Genomic DNA, 13179 nt, shown 5'->3' with positions numbered 1-13179 from the left:
TGAGGCACACTGTAAACACAAACTTCATAGTTTCTTTGTAATATTGGAATTCCGCCTTATACTAATTAATAGCTCTCTCTCTCTCTCTCTCTCTCTCTATATATATATATATGTATAAAACCCCCGCTGATGCTGCTACTTAGCTGGAAGGATGGACAAAGTCTAGCAGAATTCAAATCATAGATTTTATTTAGACCAAATCACACTTGAAAATGAGCACATACAAAAATGACAGATGGATTTAATCCAATATGCTTTTCATAGAATAAACTGATTGAAATTAATGACTAACTTCAGTCAATTAATTGAAGTTGGTCTACTCTGAGTACAACCAAGTTGGATAGCCTAATGTGTATTTTTAATTTAATTATGTTTTAACTGGGGGCTTTTAAAACTTTTAATTTTATGCGATTTTATACAGTTTTGCTGTGGTATTGATTCTTTATTATGTTGATCAGTTATTTTCTATTTGGATTTCATTGCTTGCTACCTTATGTGGTGTGTTTTTTAAAAAAAATCTAAAGATAGACTATAAATGTAAGAGACAGAGGGACGGTGAATCATATGGAGCTCAGAACTGAAGAAGGGACAATTTATCCATTTTGCCATGTCAGGGCTCTCATCTAACTTAAACTCTGTGGTCAAACCAGCTGCCAGTGCTGAAGACTGATGCCTTAGTCTGTGAGACCCATCTCTGCACAGCAGAGCTGAAAAGGGGGGTTTTGTACATTGGGAAGGAAGAAACAGTACTACCTCTTCCTATCTTTCTTTCTGTCATCTTATGAGCCATTTATCAGCCAAGAACAGCAACTCAATCGTGCAACACTCTTCCCCAGAAATAAGCAGCTTTAATGGCAAGTGAAGCAAGGCAGACCATCTCTTCTTGACAAATAACATCTGCTCAGTTTAATTTAATCTGTATCCCAGTTCCCATCCTTCCTACAGAGAGTTCTCCAGTTTAGCTTGCAAAAGGCACTTGCATCTGTGCCATTTGCTGGCTTGGTCCATTGGACCAGGCTATCAAATTAGAGATAAGGAGGTGGGCAAGGGCAACTAGCAATTCAGGTGGCCTGCAGCTGTCTGAACAATCTCAAGCTGACTTGGAAACCTGTTGCTTCTCAGCTCTGATCCTGAATGAACTCCTTCCCCATCCCTGTTGGTATAATGGGCATGGAATCTGTCACACCAGTGGTGTAGAAAGGGGTGTGTGGTGGCTGTGGTCTGCCCCGGGTGTCATCACTGGGGGTGTGTGTGTGTGACAAAATGGCAAAAATATGAGTTTTTTAAAATAAAAAATGGGGGGGGGGCCTCTCACGAAACTTTTTAGTTCAGTCAGCAAGCAACGAAATGCGACTGGCACTGGGCGCCACACTGCGGGGGCCGGCACTTACTGTGTGGCCTGCAGTGTGCCTGAGCCACACATCTCTCCTGGGAGTGATGTGGTGGCTTGGGCGGCTGCAGGCTCCACGCTGCCTGAAACAGCAGCGTGGGGCTTTCATCTTCCCACCACCTCTCCCTCAGCCACCCTACAGCTGAGGGGGAGGCGGTGGAGAGGCTTTGCACAGTGCACCCTGACCTGCTTTGCCCTGCCCCCATGGGGGCTCACTCTGCTCCCAGGTGCAGGGCGCATGTGCCACCCCGGGCACCCGAGCGGCTAGCTATGCCATTGTGTCACACACAGTATTTTCCTTCTCAGACCCTATACTGATGTGAAGAAGGAGCAGAAGAAGCCATTCTGCAGGCACCACCACAGTGTCACGCTGTTATCTTCTCCCCCTGGCAATGTCCACACATCCGTCTGATGTGGGGAAGCCTTCGTGTGTAGCATTCTATATGTGTAAGCTGCTGTATGGTTTTGAATTCTGAGTGTACAGGGAATTCAGATCTCATAGAAGTCCATCTGCATAGGCCCTCATTCTTCAGCTGCTCAAGGCATGGGTGTTAAGGAGCTGGGCCAGGAAATCAGGTGTGGGGCCAGCAGCATATCTTCAGCCCCTTCACATGAATAGGATAATGCTGGTCTGAATCATGGTTGCACAGATATAGTCACCAAAGGCTTTTGATGCACAAAGGTGGGAATAGCAGGAGGTTGGAAGAAAATAGGAGGGGAAAAAGGAGGAAGGAAGAAGCAGCAGAAGCAGGCAACTGTAGCAAGAGCAAGGAGGAAGAATCAGAAGTAGCAGGAAGTCATTGTTCTAAACTGATTTAAATGCAGCATTTTTATATTGCTGTAATGTGCCCTGGAATCTTATGGTGGACAGGTTGGAAATCTATTAGCACAAACAAACAAACAAATCTCCCTACAGTTCAAAACATGAGCCAATAGTCTCTTTGATGCTAAGACAACAAGTCATTGTATTGTAAATGTCTAGTTTTCCATATGAATCCTTTGTAAGAAGAAAAATAGCTACATGATGGGAAATTCTCAGATAACACCATAGCACGGTCTTCATTTTGACTGCTGTCCTTAGGGGTGTTCAGATCACCCCCTCCGTGCAGACATCTAAGATGTGAAAGGGACGGTAGACCATGCCTGATAGCCTTGTTCCTGACATCCTGCACCCTGAGGGCAGCACCTCCAATGACCGTGCATTCAGGCTGACATTTGAAAGTGGATTGGGATTCTTGGCCATGTACAGGAGCCGACATGGATGCACTTCCCAGGAGGTCAGAGTGGTGCACAGTTTCAAAACACCCTGGGAGAAAGACTAATCCAAGGTCACACAGTGAGTTGTACAGGCTCTTAAGCTCGGACAGCTTTTAAAGCATAAAAGCTGCTGGATTAGTCACCAAAGTGCTACTTTTGTGCTCTTACATATGCACGAAACAGCTCACATTGTACAAAAAGTTCCTCATAGATCAAAGCAGGAAAGACTTCTAAGAGCAAGTCCTGCATTCAAGCACTTTCATTGTGAGTTTCCTTGTTTTACTTTTGTTCCCATTCTCCCATTGCTGAAGTAAATATGATAAAAATACCAAATTGTTTACAGGATTGCTGATGACCATTGTAGTCACTTGCTGAAAATGATTTGCTGTCTTTTTTGAACTGATGGCTAATTTTCTGACAATTGGTCTAATCCATAACCCATTCAGTTCTGGAAGAATCACACTGAGTTTAATATTACTGCTCTGGAGTAAATGGGCTCTGGACTGCAGCCAATCTGCTTGAGTCAGCAGCTATAACTATCCTGCTTTGCTCCCTAGGGATTAAACTGGATTAAATGGGAGCAGGGGAAGCAGTTTGGGTTATTTAACTTTCAGAAGCTTGTAGCTAAACAGAGTTTTGCATGTGATGATCCTAGAGGGCCGAATGAAAATGTGTCATCTTCCTTATTTGTCTGGCAGTGCAAAGTCATCAGATCCAAGGCGGAAACTTGAATTCAAGTTGGGCAGGCTTTATGTGAATCTATAATTATTGCAAGTGACAGAGGAATGTGGAAAACAGTTTGGCTTCTATTTCCTCTGCTGATTGTCACATCTGGATAATAGGAACGGCATTTCTAGTAGCCCTCACACAGCCTATGCCTTCAATAGGTGTAATGGGGGTTTCCATCGTGGAGGAGGGAGTCCTCTGCCAATCCTAGCTCCCTCCTAGAATGCAGACAATGGATTCCATAGCGTTTGATTTGTTGCCATAATAGGTAGTGCCTATTTTCTGTGGACATGGAAGGATAGAGATAGAAGCAGAAAGTGGTGACTCGCTTTTGGTGCTGACCAGCTTGTTGAAGCTCTAACATGTTGCAGATTCACAACCCCACTGGGCTCCTTAACTTTGAAGAAGATGCATATGTGTAAACAGCTGTACACTGGAGTAACTTTAAGAACTGGTGCCTGAACTTGGTTTTACCCTTCCTCTTTGTTTCCTTTTGTGTTGTGTTTTTCGGAGGTTCTAAGCCCGAGTGCAGGAAAGCCTTTTGAACAGAACAGCAGAGTAGATAAATAAGTACTTAGGGCCCTTTCTCATTGTCGCCAAATTCACAGCCTCTGAAGACGGGGCATGGTTAACAATCTTATCAGTTTTGAGATGTGTGTGGCCAGTGTTGCATGATTTCCTTACACACACACAAACACACAGTGTAAGCATGGGGAAGAATGTCTGTACACCTTGTTTAGTATTAATTCCTACTGAAATTCATGGGAATTAAATTAGCCATGACAAACAACTAGACTAGCGCTATCTTGCAACGCAATCAATACTTCACCCAGTTTTTTAAAAAATGGTGGACTGAGATCTTTCCATGTGTCTGAAAACTTGGAGTATTCAAAGACTGGTCACCTATCCCAGCCACACACAAAGTTTCATTAGGTCAGTTATCAGAACAAATAATGATCTGAATCCACCTCTAGAGATCTAACCGTAGAAAGACTCTATTCCTAAAACTATTGATGCCCTTGCAAATATTAATTAATATTTCATTTATGTTCCATCTTTCCTCCAAGGAGCTCAAGATGGTTTCTCCCTCCCCCTATTTTATCCTCAGAACAATCTTATGAGATCGACTAACAGACAGTGACAGGCCCAATGTCACTCAGTGAGCTTCATAGCAGTGTGGATGAGAACCCTGGTCTACCAGATTTTAGTCCAACACTCTAACCATTGCCACACCTTCTCTGAGTTAATAAAATAACTGTGATCACTGTAACTTTGCATGCAGTTGTATCGCATATTTCTAGAAAACAACCATATATTCAAGAAAACTTATGGAAGCACGACCGTAATTTTTTTAAAAAAAATATCTAGGAAAGCATATTTCATTAATACAGGCCTTAAAAAAAATGGTTAAGTAAATTTTTAAAAAATGAAATATTTCATATTACCGGAAAGGCATCCTGATGTTCATTCTTTCAGCGTATTTGCACAATGTATCCCAAGGACAATGAATTTTAACAAACATAATATCATGGTTTGTAACAGCTGGCTGAAAAAGTAACCAAATAGAATTGATTAATGTTCCAAATCCAGGTGGGCACTGACTTTTGTGTCAAACTTGGCCTTTAAGCTTGATCCCTGTGGTTATGGAAATTTCAGCTTGTCATGCACTGCAGCTGGGACTAAACACAGCTGTCTGAAAGGAAGAGGTCAGCTGTCTTATCTAAGCCATCTTCAAGGATGAGGCCATTAGTGTCTTGAGAACAAGGCTCACCTGTGGAAGGAGTACGGCCAGCCCTCTCTTAATGTAGGCAGATGTAACATATGAGCCGGACCCCTTGCAGAAATTCCTTTTGCAGTGCTTATGTCCTCCTGCCCCCCACTGAATGTCTCTGCATGCTTCTATGGGTTCTTAGCAATCCACTGTTCCACAGAAGTGGTTTTGACGTCATGTGGAAGCTCAAATATAATGTGGATCTTAATGTGGAACTGAAAACAGAATAAACTGCCGTGCAAACACAGCCTCAGATGGCACTAAAGATGTGGTTCTTCTATTCAGAAAAAGTCTCTGCAGAAAGGTGGAAAATGTAACATACCTCTCTTTCTAACATCAGTCCTTCTGCCCGAAGGTTCTTTTCAAAAGTGCTCCGTTTCTCTATTTGTAGACTGGACTTTTTATAGACCAAAATGTAATCAATACGTTTTTTGCCATCCTTGAAGAAGAGACCTGATGTTGCTAGGGCGCTCATGTCATTCTGAAAGAAAAATAAAGACAAAAAGTGGGGATGGGTGGGGGGGGATATTTAAACATAGTATCATAGTCCAGAAGATTTTTCTTAAGGAATGCTATGGGCATGGATGAGTGACATGAGAAATTCACTTTGCCCAGATGGTAAAATTAAGCCCTGATGGACAAACCTAGAAGACTTTTTTTAAAGAAACCTGCAGACAAAAACACACACAAATTTACGGAATTTTGAGCGGGCACTGAAAACTCACAGAAAAAGGGGGTACTTTTATGGCATGATATAATTGTAGAGTTCAACGGGCATTTGGGAGTTACTTGGTCCCAATCACCACTCAATGCAGGATTTGCGATGCAGGGTGCAACCACGGTGTCACTGATGGATTTTGACAATGGTGTAAACAAAGTAAAACCAAAAAGACTGCTCTGGCAGTGAGAGCTGGGAGAGAACTCACAGAAGACAGATGGGCTTTTTAGGGAATTGTCCAAGATTTTTTTTTATTACTATTACAAGTATGATTTTTTTTTTCTAAAAAGGTTTGCTGCAGCTCATTATGAAATGAACAAAAAAATCCTAAATATGTTTACTCTGAAATAAATCTAACTGAGTTCCATGGTACTTACTCCTTTGTAAGTGTGCATAAGCTTGCAGCCCCATTTGTCTTTTGCATAGTGATACATATCCATTTCTGTTTTAACTAACAAGGGTCAGTGGCTGGAACAGTTTAGGTAGTAGCAGAAGGCAGTCACTCCTCATTACTATTACAGAATAGAGCTGCCAAATATATTTAATAGCCCATGATGTCTCTTAATATATGCAAGTTCCTAGCAATAGGTCTATATTTTATGCCTAAGTGCATATCATGTAACAGCCTGGTCTCTACGTCATGCTCTCTAAAAGCTTATGAAACCAAAAGTCACAGTGCAGTCCAATAATTGTCAAATATAAAGACTAGAAACACTAATATTAATACTAGCTGCTGATCAGGCTATGGGCACTGCAGTCCTAAGCATGTAAATTCCATTGGAAATTAACTCAGTGGGCCTTAACTCTTTGGCAAGTGTGCACAGAGCAACCACCTCGATTTTACATTTCCTGCCTACCCATTTTTAACTGTACATTACATCTCTTGCCCTAAACAATGAAACAACTCTTTGGTTTCTAAAAAAAACCCATGTATCTAGAGGTGCTTGAAAAACACAGTTTGAAGAAGCTGAATGTTAGAAGATTTAGGACAGATGAAAGAAAGTACTTTATGCAGTGCAGAGCCAAATATTGGAGCTCGTTCCCCATGGAGGCAGTGATGGCCACCAACTTGGATGGTTGGTGGATTGGACAAATTCATGGAGGAGAGGGCTTACGATTGCTACCAGACATGATGGCTGAGTTCTACCTCCACAGTTGGAGACAGCAATGTTTCTGAATACCAGCTGCTGGAAACCATGAGAGAGAATAGAGGACTCTTGTGCTGATGTTCTGCTCCCTGGTTTCCCACAGGCATCTGGTTGGCCACTGTGAGAACAGGATGCTGGACTAGATAGGCCTGACCCAGCAGGCTATTCTTATGTTCTTACGGTCTTTGTGAATTTTTGTACAAACTTGACTTGATCCACACCTTCCAGACGAATGTTGCAAATGAAAACATAGAAGAAGAGTTTGTATTTGATATCCCGCCTTTCACTCCCTTTTAAGGAGTCTCAAAGCGGCTAACATTCTCCTTTCCCTTCCTCTCCCACAACAAACACTCTGTGAGGTGAGTGGGGCTGAGAGACTTCACAAAAGTGTGACTGGCCCAAGGTCACCCAGCAGCTGCATGTGGAGGAGCGGAGACGCGAACCCGGTTCCCCAGGTTACAAGACTACCACTCTTAACCACTACACCACACTGGTTATTATTCATAGTTATTATTCAACATAGTTATTATTCAGATAAAAAAAATCAAGAAACATGCATATTGAATTGAGTGGGAATAAGTTTACATATACACATTTTATAGAAAAACTGCATCCAGAAGTACGTCTTTCAATTTCATGCATACTTCTTTCCATTGCAGATTAATGTGAAAATATGCCCATGCAGAATTAGTTGTGTTTGTTACACTCAGTTTTAGTGTTTATACTATTTTGGTACGTCGCTTTAGGTCATTCCTCCTTCTTCTTCTTCTTCTTCTTCTTCTTCTTCTTCTTCTTCTTCTTCTTCTAATAACAATAATGTTCACATGTTTCCAAGCTCTTCAGAAATATTCACTGCCCTTTGTATGAGGTATTAACAACAGCAAGTCACTGCAATTCTGTAGGGAAAATCACATACAGTGTTTGGAATATATCAAGGACGGGCAAGGACACTGATTCAGCACCCATCGTATACAGCTGCTGCTGATATAACTCCTATAAAGCTTTACTGCAAATTCAGTTGGCCTTTGCACAGTAAAACATCAGGGAACTATAAGCACCACTAATAAATAAATCCTCTTTCTTAAAACAGTGTCTGGCCTACAAATAAAGGAGAAGGGGGTTAGTGGCTCTCTCTCTTTTGCTTCAAACTTCATTTATATATTTCATATTAACTGCAGTGTTGATGATACTGAGGTATATTCTACCTTAGCAGTCTGAAGTGAACAGCAGATTAGGAATTCATTGCACTTTTAAAACAGATTGCTATCTTGTTTCTTGATACCAGTAAGATTTTTAAATATATACCTATCTGTATAACATGCATCAATAGCTAAGGCTTGTATCCGTCCTCCATAAACAAAGAGTGCAGTAGAGCTGTTTAACAGCACACCCTCCATTGTTTCTCCGATGAAAATGGGGAAGTCCTATTCAACAACAATTTTCCTGTTTATATACCCTGCTCATCTGACTGGGTTGGCCCAGCCACTTTGGGTGGCTTCCAACATATATAAAAACATAATCAGACATTTAACATTAAAAAAGCCCACCTCCCTATATAGGGCTGCCTTCAGATGGCTTGAGGGTTGGATAACGCCACACCCTCCAACATTTCTCCAATGAAAACAGGGAGGTCTTACCATACCTTCCAACATTTCACTGTTGAAAATAGGGACATCCTAAGGAAAGACGTGACATTCTAGGATCAAATCAGAAACTAGGATGGCTTCTGTAAATCTGAGACTGTCCCTGGAAAATTAGGACACTTTAAGGGACTGTAACAGTGAGTGTGGATGAAATATGGTAAAATTGTTTGTTTCACAAGTGCTTCACTCAGAGCTATGTGTTTGGATTAGAGCAAGGCCAAAACTAAGCAAACAAGTGGGACTGCTACTAAAATGTTTACTGCTTATGGTGACAGCCAGTTATGCCATCTTGTATGATACTTCATTCATTATAGTTCATTATAGAAAGGTGATGTTATTGGGAATGGTACTATATCACCTGTATCAATATCTACACTCAGGGAATGATTTTGCTCTTAGCATATAGGATGCATCCTTAAATATGCATCAGTTGTAACTCGAAGGCTAGTCAGTGGTTCCTGCCCCCTGCTTTTCCTCATCTCCATCTTATGGTCCCACTTTTCAGTTGTACTCCAATTGAACTACAGTGGTACCCCGCAAGACGAACGCCTCGCAAGACGGAAAACCCGCTAGACGAAAGGGTTTTCCATTTTGGAGGCGCTTCGCAAAACGAATTTCCCTATGGGCTTGCTTCGCAAGATGAAAGCCCATAGGGAAATCTCTGGGGACCTCTTTTAAATGCTAGCGGTGGGGAGCAAAGCCTTCCCCCCCCTCCGGCCTTCAGAAGAGGTCCAGGAAGGCTGGCGGGGGCCGAAAGGCTTTGCTCCCCAGCGCCAGCATTTTAAAAGCAGTCCGGGATAGCAGGGAAGCGCTTCCTGCTATCCCGGACGGCTTTTGAAGGCAGGAGAGTCTCCGCCAGCAGCGGCAGCGCTGCCGCTGCTGGCGGAGAGATCCGCGAAGCCTGGGCGCGCTGCGCGCAGGCTTCTGCATGCCGGCAAGTCTCCGGCAGCAGCGGCAGCGCTGCCGCTGCTGGCGGAGAGATCCGCGAAGCCTGGGCGCGCTGCGCGCAGGCTTCTGCATGCCGGCAAGTCTCCGCCAGCAGCGGCAGCGCTGCCGCTGCTGGCGGAGAGATCCGCGAAGCCTGGGCGCGCTGCGCGCAGGCTTCTGCATGCCGGCAAGTCTCCGCCAGCAGCGGCAGCGCTGCCGCTGCTGGCGGAGAGATCCGCGAAGCCTGGGCGCGCTGCGCGCAGGCTTCTGCATGCCGGCAAGTCTCCGCCAGCAGCGGCAGCGCTGCCGCTGCTGGCGGAGAGATCCGCGAAGCCTGGGCGCGCTCCAGGACCTCTTCTGAAGGCTGGCGGGGGGCAAAAGTCTTTGTCCCCCCTGCCTGCCTTCCCAGGGGCTTTTAAATCGCCCCGACAGCGGAGAAGTCCTCCGCTGTCCCAGGGTTTTTTAAAATGCTGGGGGTGGGAAGAAAAGCCCTTGTCCCCCCCCCCAGCCTTCAGAGGAGGTCCTTCTTTTCGTTCTTAAAGATGCCCTTCTCCAGCATTAAACCACACATCTCTCCCCCACCCTTTTAAGTGTATCACAATATACACTATTCCTGCAGCCCAGTTATTCCTGGCTATTAGTTGAGGGTGAGATATTGTATGGCTGATGCTGAATCAAGGTTGCACAAGTGTTACATTAAGGGGAAAGCAATGTATTTAATCATTGGGAAAGGCCTTTATTTGGCTTCCAAAATGTCAACACTGCATCACACTTGCTAACAAAAGAAATTGAATATAGTAAAATGTACACACCACCTGAACTAGCATGACATTTGCAGAATTCCTATTCTTTTTGTAAGAGGTAAGAGCAATGTCATTGCTGTTATAAAAATCAATCCTTTTTTGTTCCACACTCCTGATTGAACATTAATCCTAATAGAAAAGTTACATCCATTGCATAATAAAAGAATGAAAGAAAAAATGACCAATATATCGAAGGTCCACTTCGTATATAAGATTCCTACAGCTTTGATATGCCTTTGGCTCTTTATTGATCAAGTGGACTTTCTTGAATATGATTCATGTCAGATAGAGGGGTAAAATAGCAAGGGCAGGGTGGTTGCAGCATTAGAAGACCTATGTTGCTGAGGTTCTCTTTATTATAACTTATTGATTGAAATACCAGCATTCCTTTTATATGTGATAATGAACTCAATAACAGAATCTGCAACTGGTGTTCTCAGATAGCCATTTAGCCTGTACTACCATGGAATCAAATGCAACATTAAATCCATTTTCCTGCTATATTTTAGCTATGCTAAGACATCACTGGTTGGACAGCAGCCAGGTGAGTAATTTGTAAGTTTCATGCAAGACACTAATTTGAAACAAAGGACGGACAGATATTGCCACCTGGGCAATTAATCAAAGTCTCTACAAACTGACTTCAGACTTCACACTGCTGTCTGCAGTGTCCCAGACTGAAGGCGATATTCTAAATCATGCTTAATTTCTAAATCCATAGGTACAGAACCTTCTGACCTAACTAATCCCGAGTTGCTGAAAACAGATGTGTGGCATACTGCTTGTCATGGCTCAGCAATGAGATGAATAAATATGTTAATCTTTGGTAGACCATCAATTTGGGAGGAAAATCATATAGAGCATGTTGTCAAAAGAGTTGTTTAGGAATATGTTTGCTTGTCATGCTTCAGGATCTGATCCCGTGTTTTGTGAGTGTTTTCTGCAGAACACTGGATGATTGGTGAATTGATTTGGTACTAAGGAAACCTCTGCAGCCTCTAACTCAGTGGTTCTCAAACTTTTTTATCTGGGCCACACTTTCAAAATAAAAAATTGCTTGTGCTGCATCAAATTTATTATTTATAAATACATTGAAAAACAACTAGGATAGTCCTCAGTATCACTTTATACTCCTGCTTTCATTTTGAAAAGATATCTATCCCTATTCTGCAAATAAATATGTTTATACTATACTATAACGTTTAAATGTTTCTTGAATCTTCCCACCAAACTTGCTATTTTCTCCTGCCACACCAGAGGAAGAGACAGATAGATATAGATACATTCTGCCCATATTCTCTTCATTCTTATTACTTTACTTGTTTCAGGGGCTGAGCATTTCTGCTTTATGATGCTGATTGCAGTTTTTTATTCAGTCCACGGGTCATTTAGAACTAGGAGACTGGCAAGTAGTAAATTTTCTAATCTATTCTTTGCACACCATCCTAATGATAGCAAACTATGCCATTTTACTAATGATAAAATGGACTGTGAATCTTGGAAACATTTGAGCACGGGCTGAACAAAGATCATCCTCAAAACCATGTACTATTTATCTTTGAACTTGGTCTCGGAAAATGGTCCATATTCTGATTATGACAAGACCCGAGGCAATATTCCACACATTTATCTCAATATTTGGTATGCTTACAAGGCAAATACCTAACATACTGCAAATCTAAAAGTGTTGCTATGTAATTGGCAAGGGTATGCATCAACTCTGGGTAAGCTGGAGTGATTTGGGAAAGGTCCTTGTATTCCTAAATCAGATTGAACCATTAATAAGGTGTATTGAGTCAGATCAGGTGCTCTTTAACCTTCTGAAAAGCTCAGTGGTTTTCCCTGTTCAAAAAGTGCACAAAAAATGCACAAAAAAATTGTATCCCCCCCCCCCGAAACAAAATGAAGCTGACTTGGAAAATTCCCAGAGCTTAATAGATGAGGGAGTTTTTTTGTCTTGATGGACAGGTCTAGCTTTTATTCACAGTGAATTATTTTCCCACTGTAAACAATCCCCAGATACGGTGTGGTGAGGGACTGAAAACTGTTTTCCATTTAATCTATGCCTTCTCCTGTTTACTCTATTGTATCCCTCCAGATCCACAGAGAGAGCAGAAGCCCACCCTCTGTCAATGATCCTTTGGGTAACAATTTATGTGTGACATTTTCACCTCTTTATCCCCATGCATGTCAATGGAGAGTGCTTTCTCTCCCAGAAAGAGGACTCTGAATCTCCAAAATCTGAGGGAGGTGATGGAAGCCCACGACTGACCAAGAATCCTAAAGAGGTCCTTGGTGGAAAATGACATGTCCCGCACCCAAGTGTTTCTGGGGAAACCATGCTCTTCCCCCCAGAATCTAATTCGGTCATGAATAACTAGACTGGCTCTGAAACAGATTGGGCTGCTTTCAAAAGCTGCAGGTACATGTCAGCACTTGGGGCTGGCGCACCTGCCTGGTAATTGGCAAAGGTATGGGTCTACCAAATGTTCCAAATTTATCCTTTTGAGAAAGAGAGAAAAGAGATCAAGCCTCCTGCTGCAATTGTCACAGCTGTTGTACAACTATTGAGGGCAATGGAGCCAACTCCAGGCTAGTATTTTAAATTCTAATATCCAGACTATTGGCAACACGGTGCCTGACATATGTTGATGGACTACAACTCCCATCATCCCTGATCATTGACCATGCTGGCTGGTATTGAATGGGAGTTTTAGCCTATCATCATCTGCACAGCACAACAGTGGCTGTCTCTGTATCAGTAACTTTAAAGTTCATCAAGTAATTGTAAAGCTC

General features: G+C 42.6%; 1 protein-coding gene across 5 annotated transcripts in view; it reads right to left on the bottom strand.

The window, feature by feature from the left end:
- ANO3 (anoctamin 3) overlaps positions 1 to 13179 on the bottom strand; it is a 242787-nt gene that overhangs the window by 64520 nt on the left and 165088 nt on the right. For all 5 annotated transcript variants that reach the window (XM_082231876.1, XM_082231877.1, XM_082231878.1 and 2 more), the window contains 2 exons: positions 5467 to 5625; positions 4819 to 4919 (listed from right to left, as the gene is read on the bottom strand). In XM_082231876.1, coding sequence (XP_082088002.1) covers positions 4819 to 4919; positions 5467 to 5625 — 260 coding nt within the window. The remainder of the gene's footprint in view (positions 1 to 4818; positions 4920 to 5466; positions 5626 to 13179) is intronic.

This window comes from Podarcis vaucheri, assembly GCF_965113315.1.
Source record: "Podarcis vaucheri genome assembly, chromosome: 1".
NCBI lineage: Eukaryota > Metazoa > Chordata > Lepidosauria > Squamata > Lacertidae > Podarcis > Podarcis vaucheri.
Note: the sequence above shows the minus strand (reverse complement) of the source record. Positions and strands in the feature narration are given on the sequence as shown.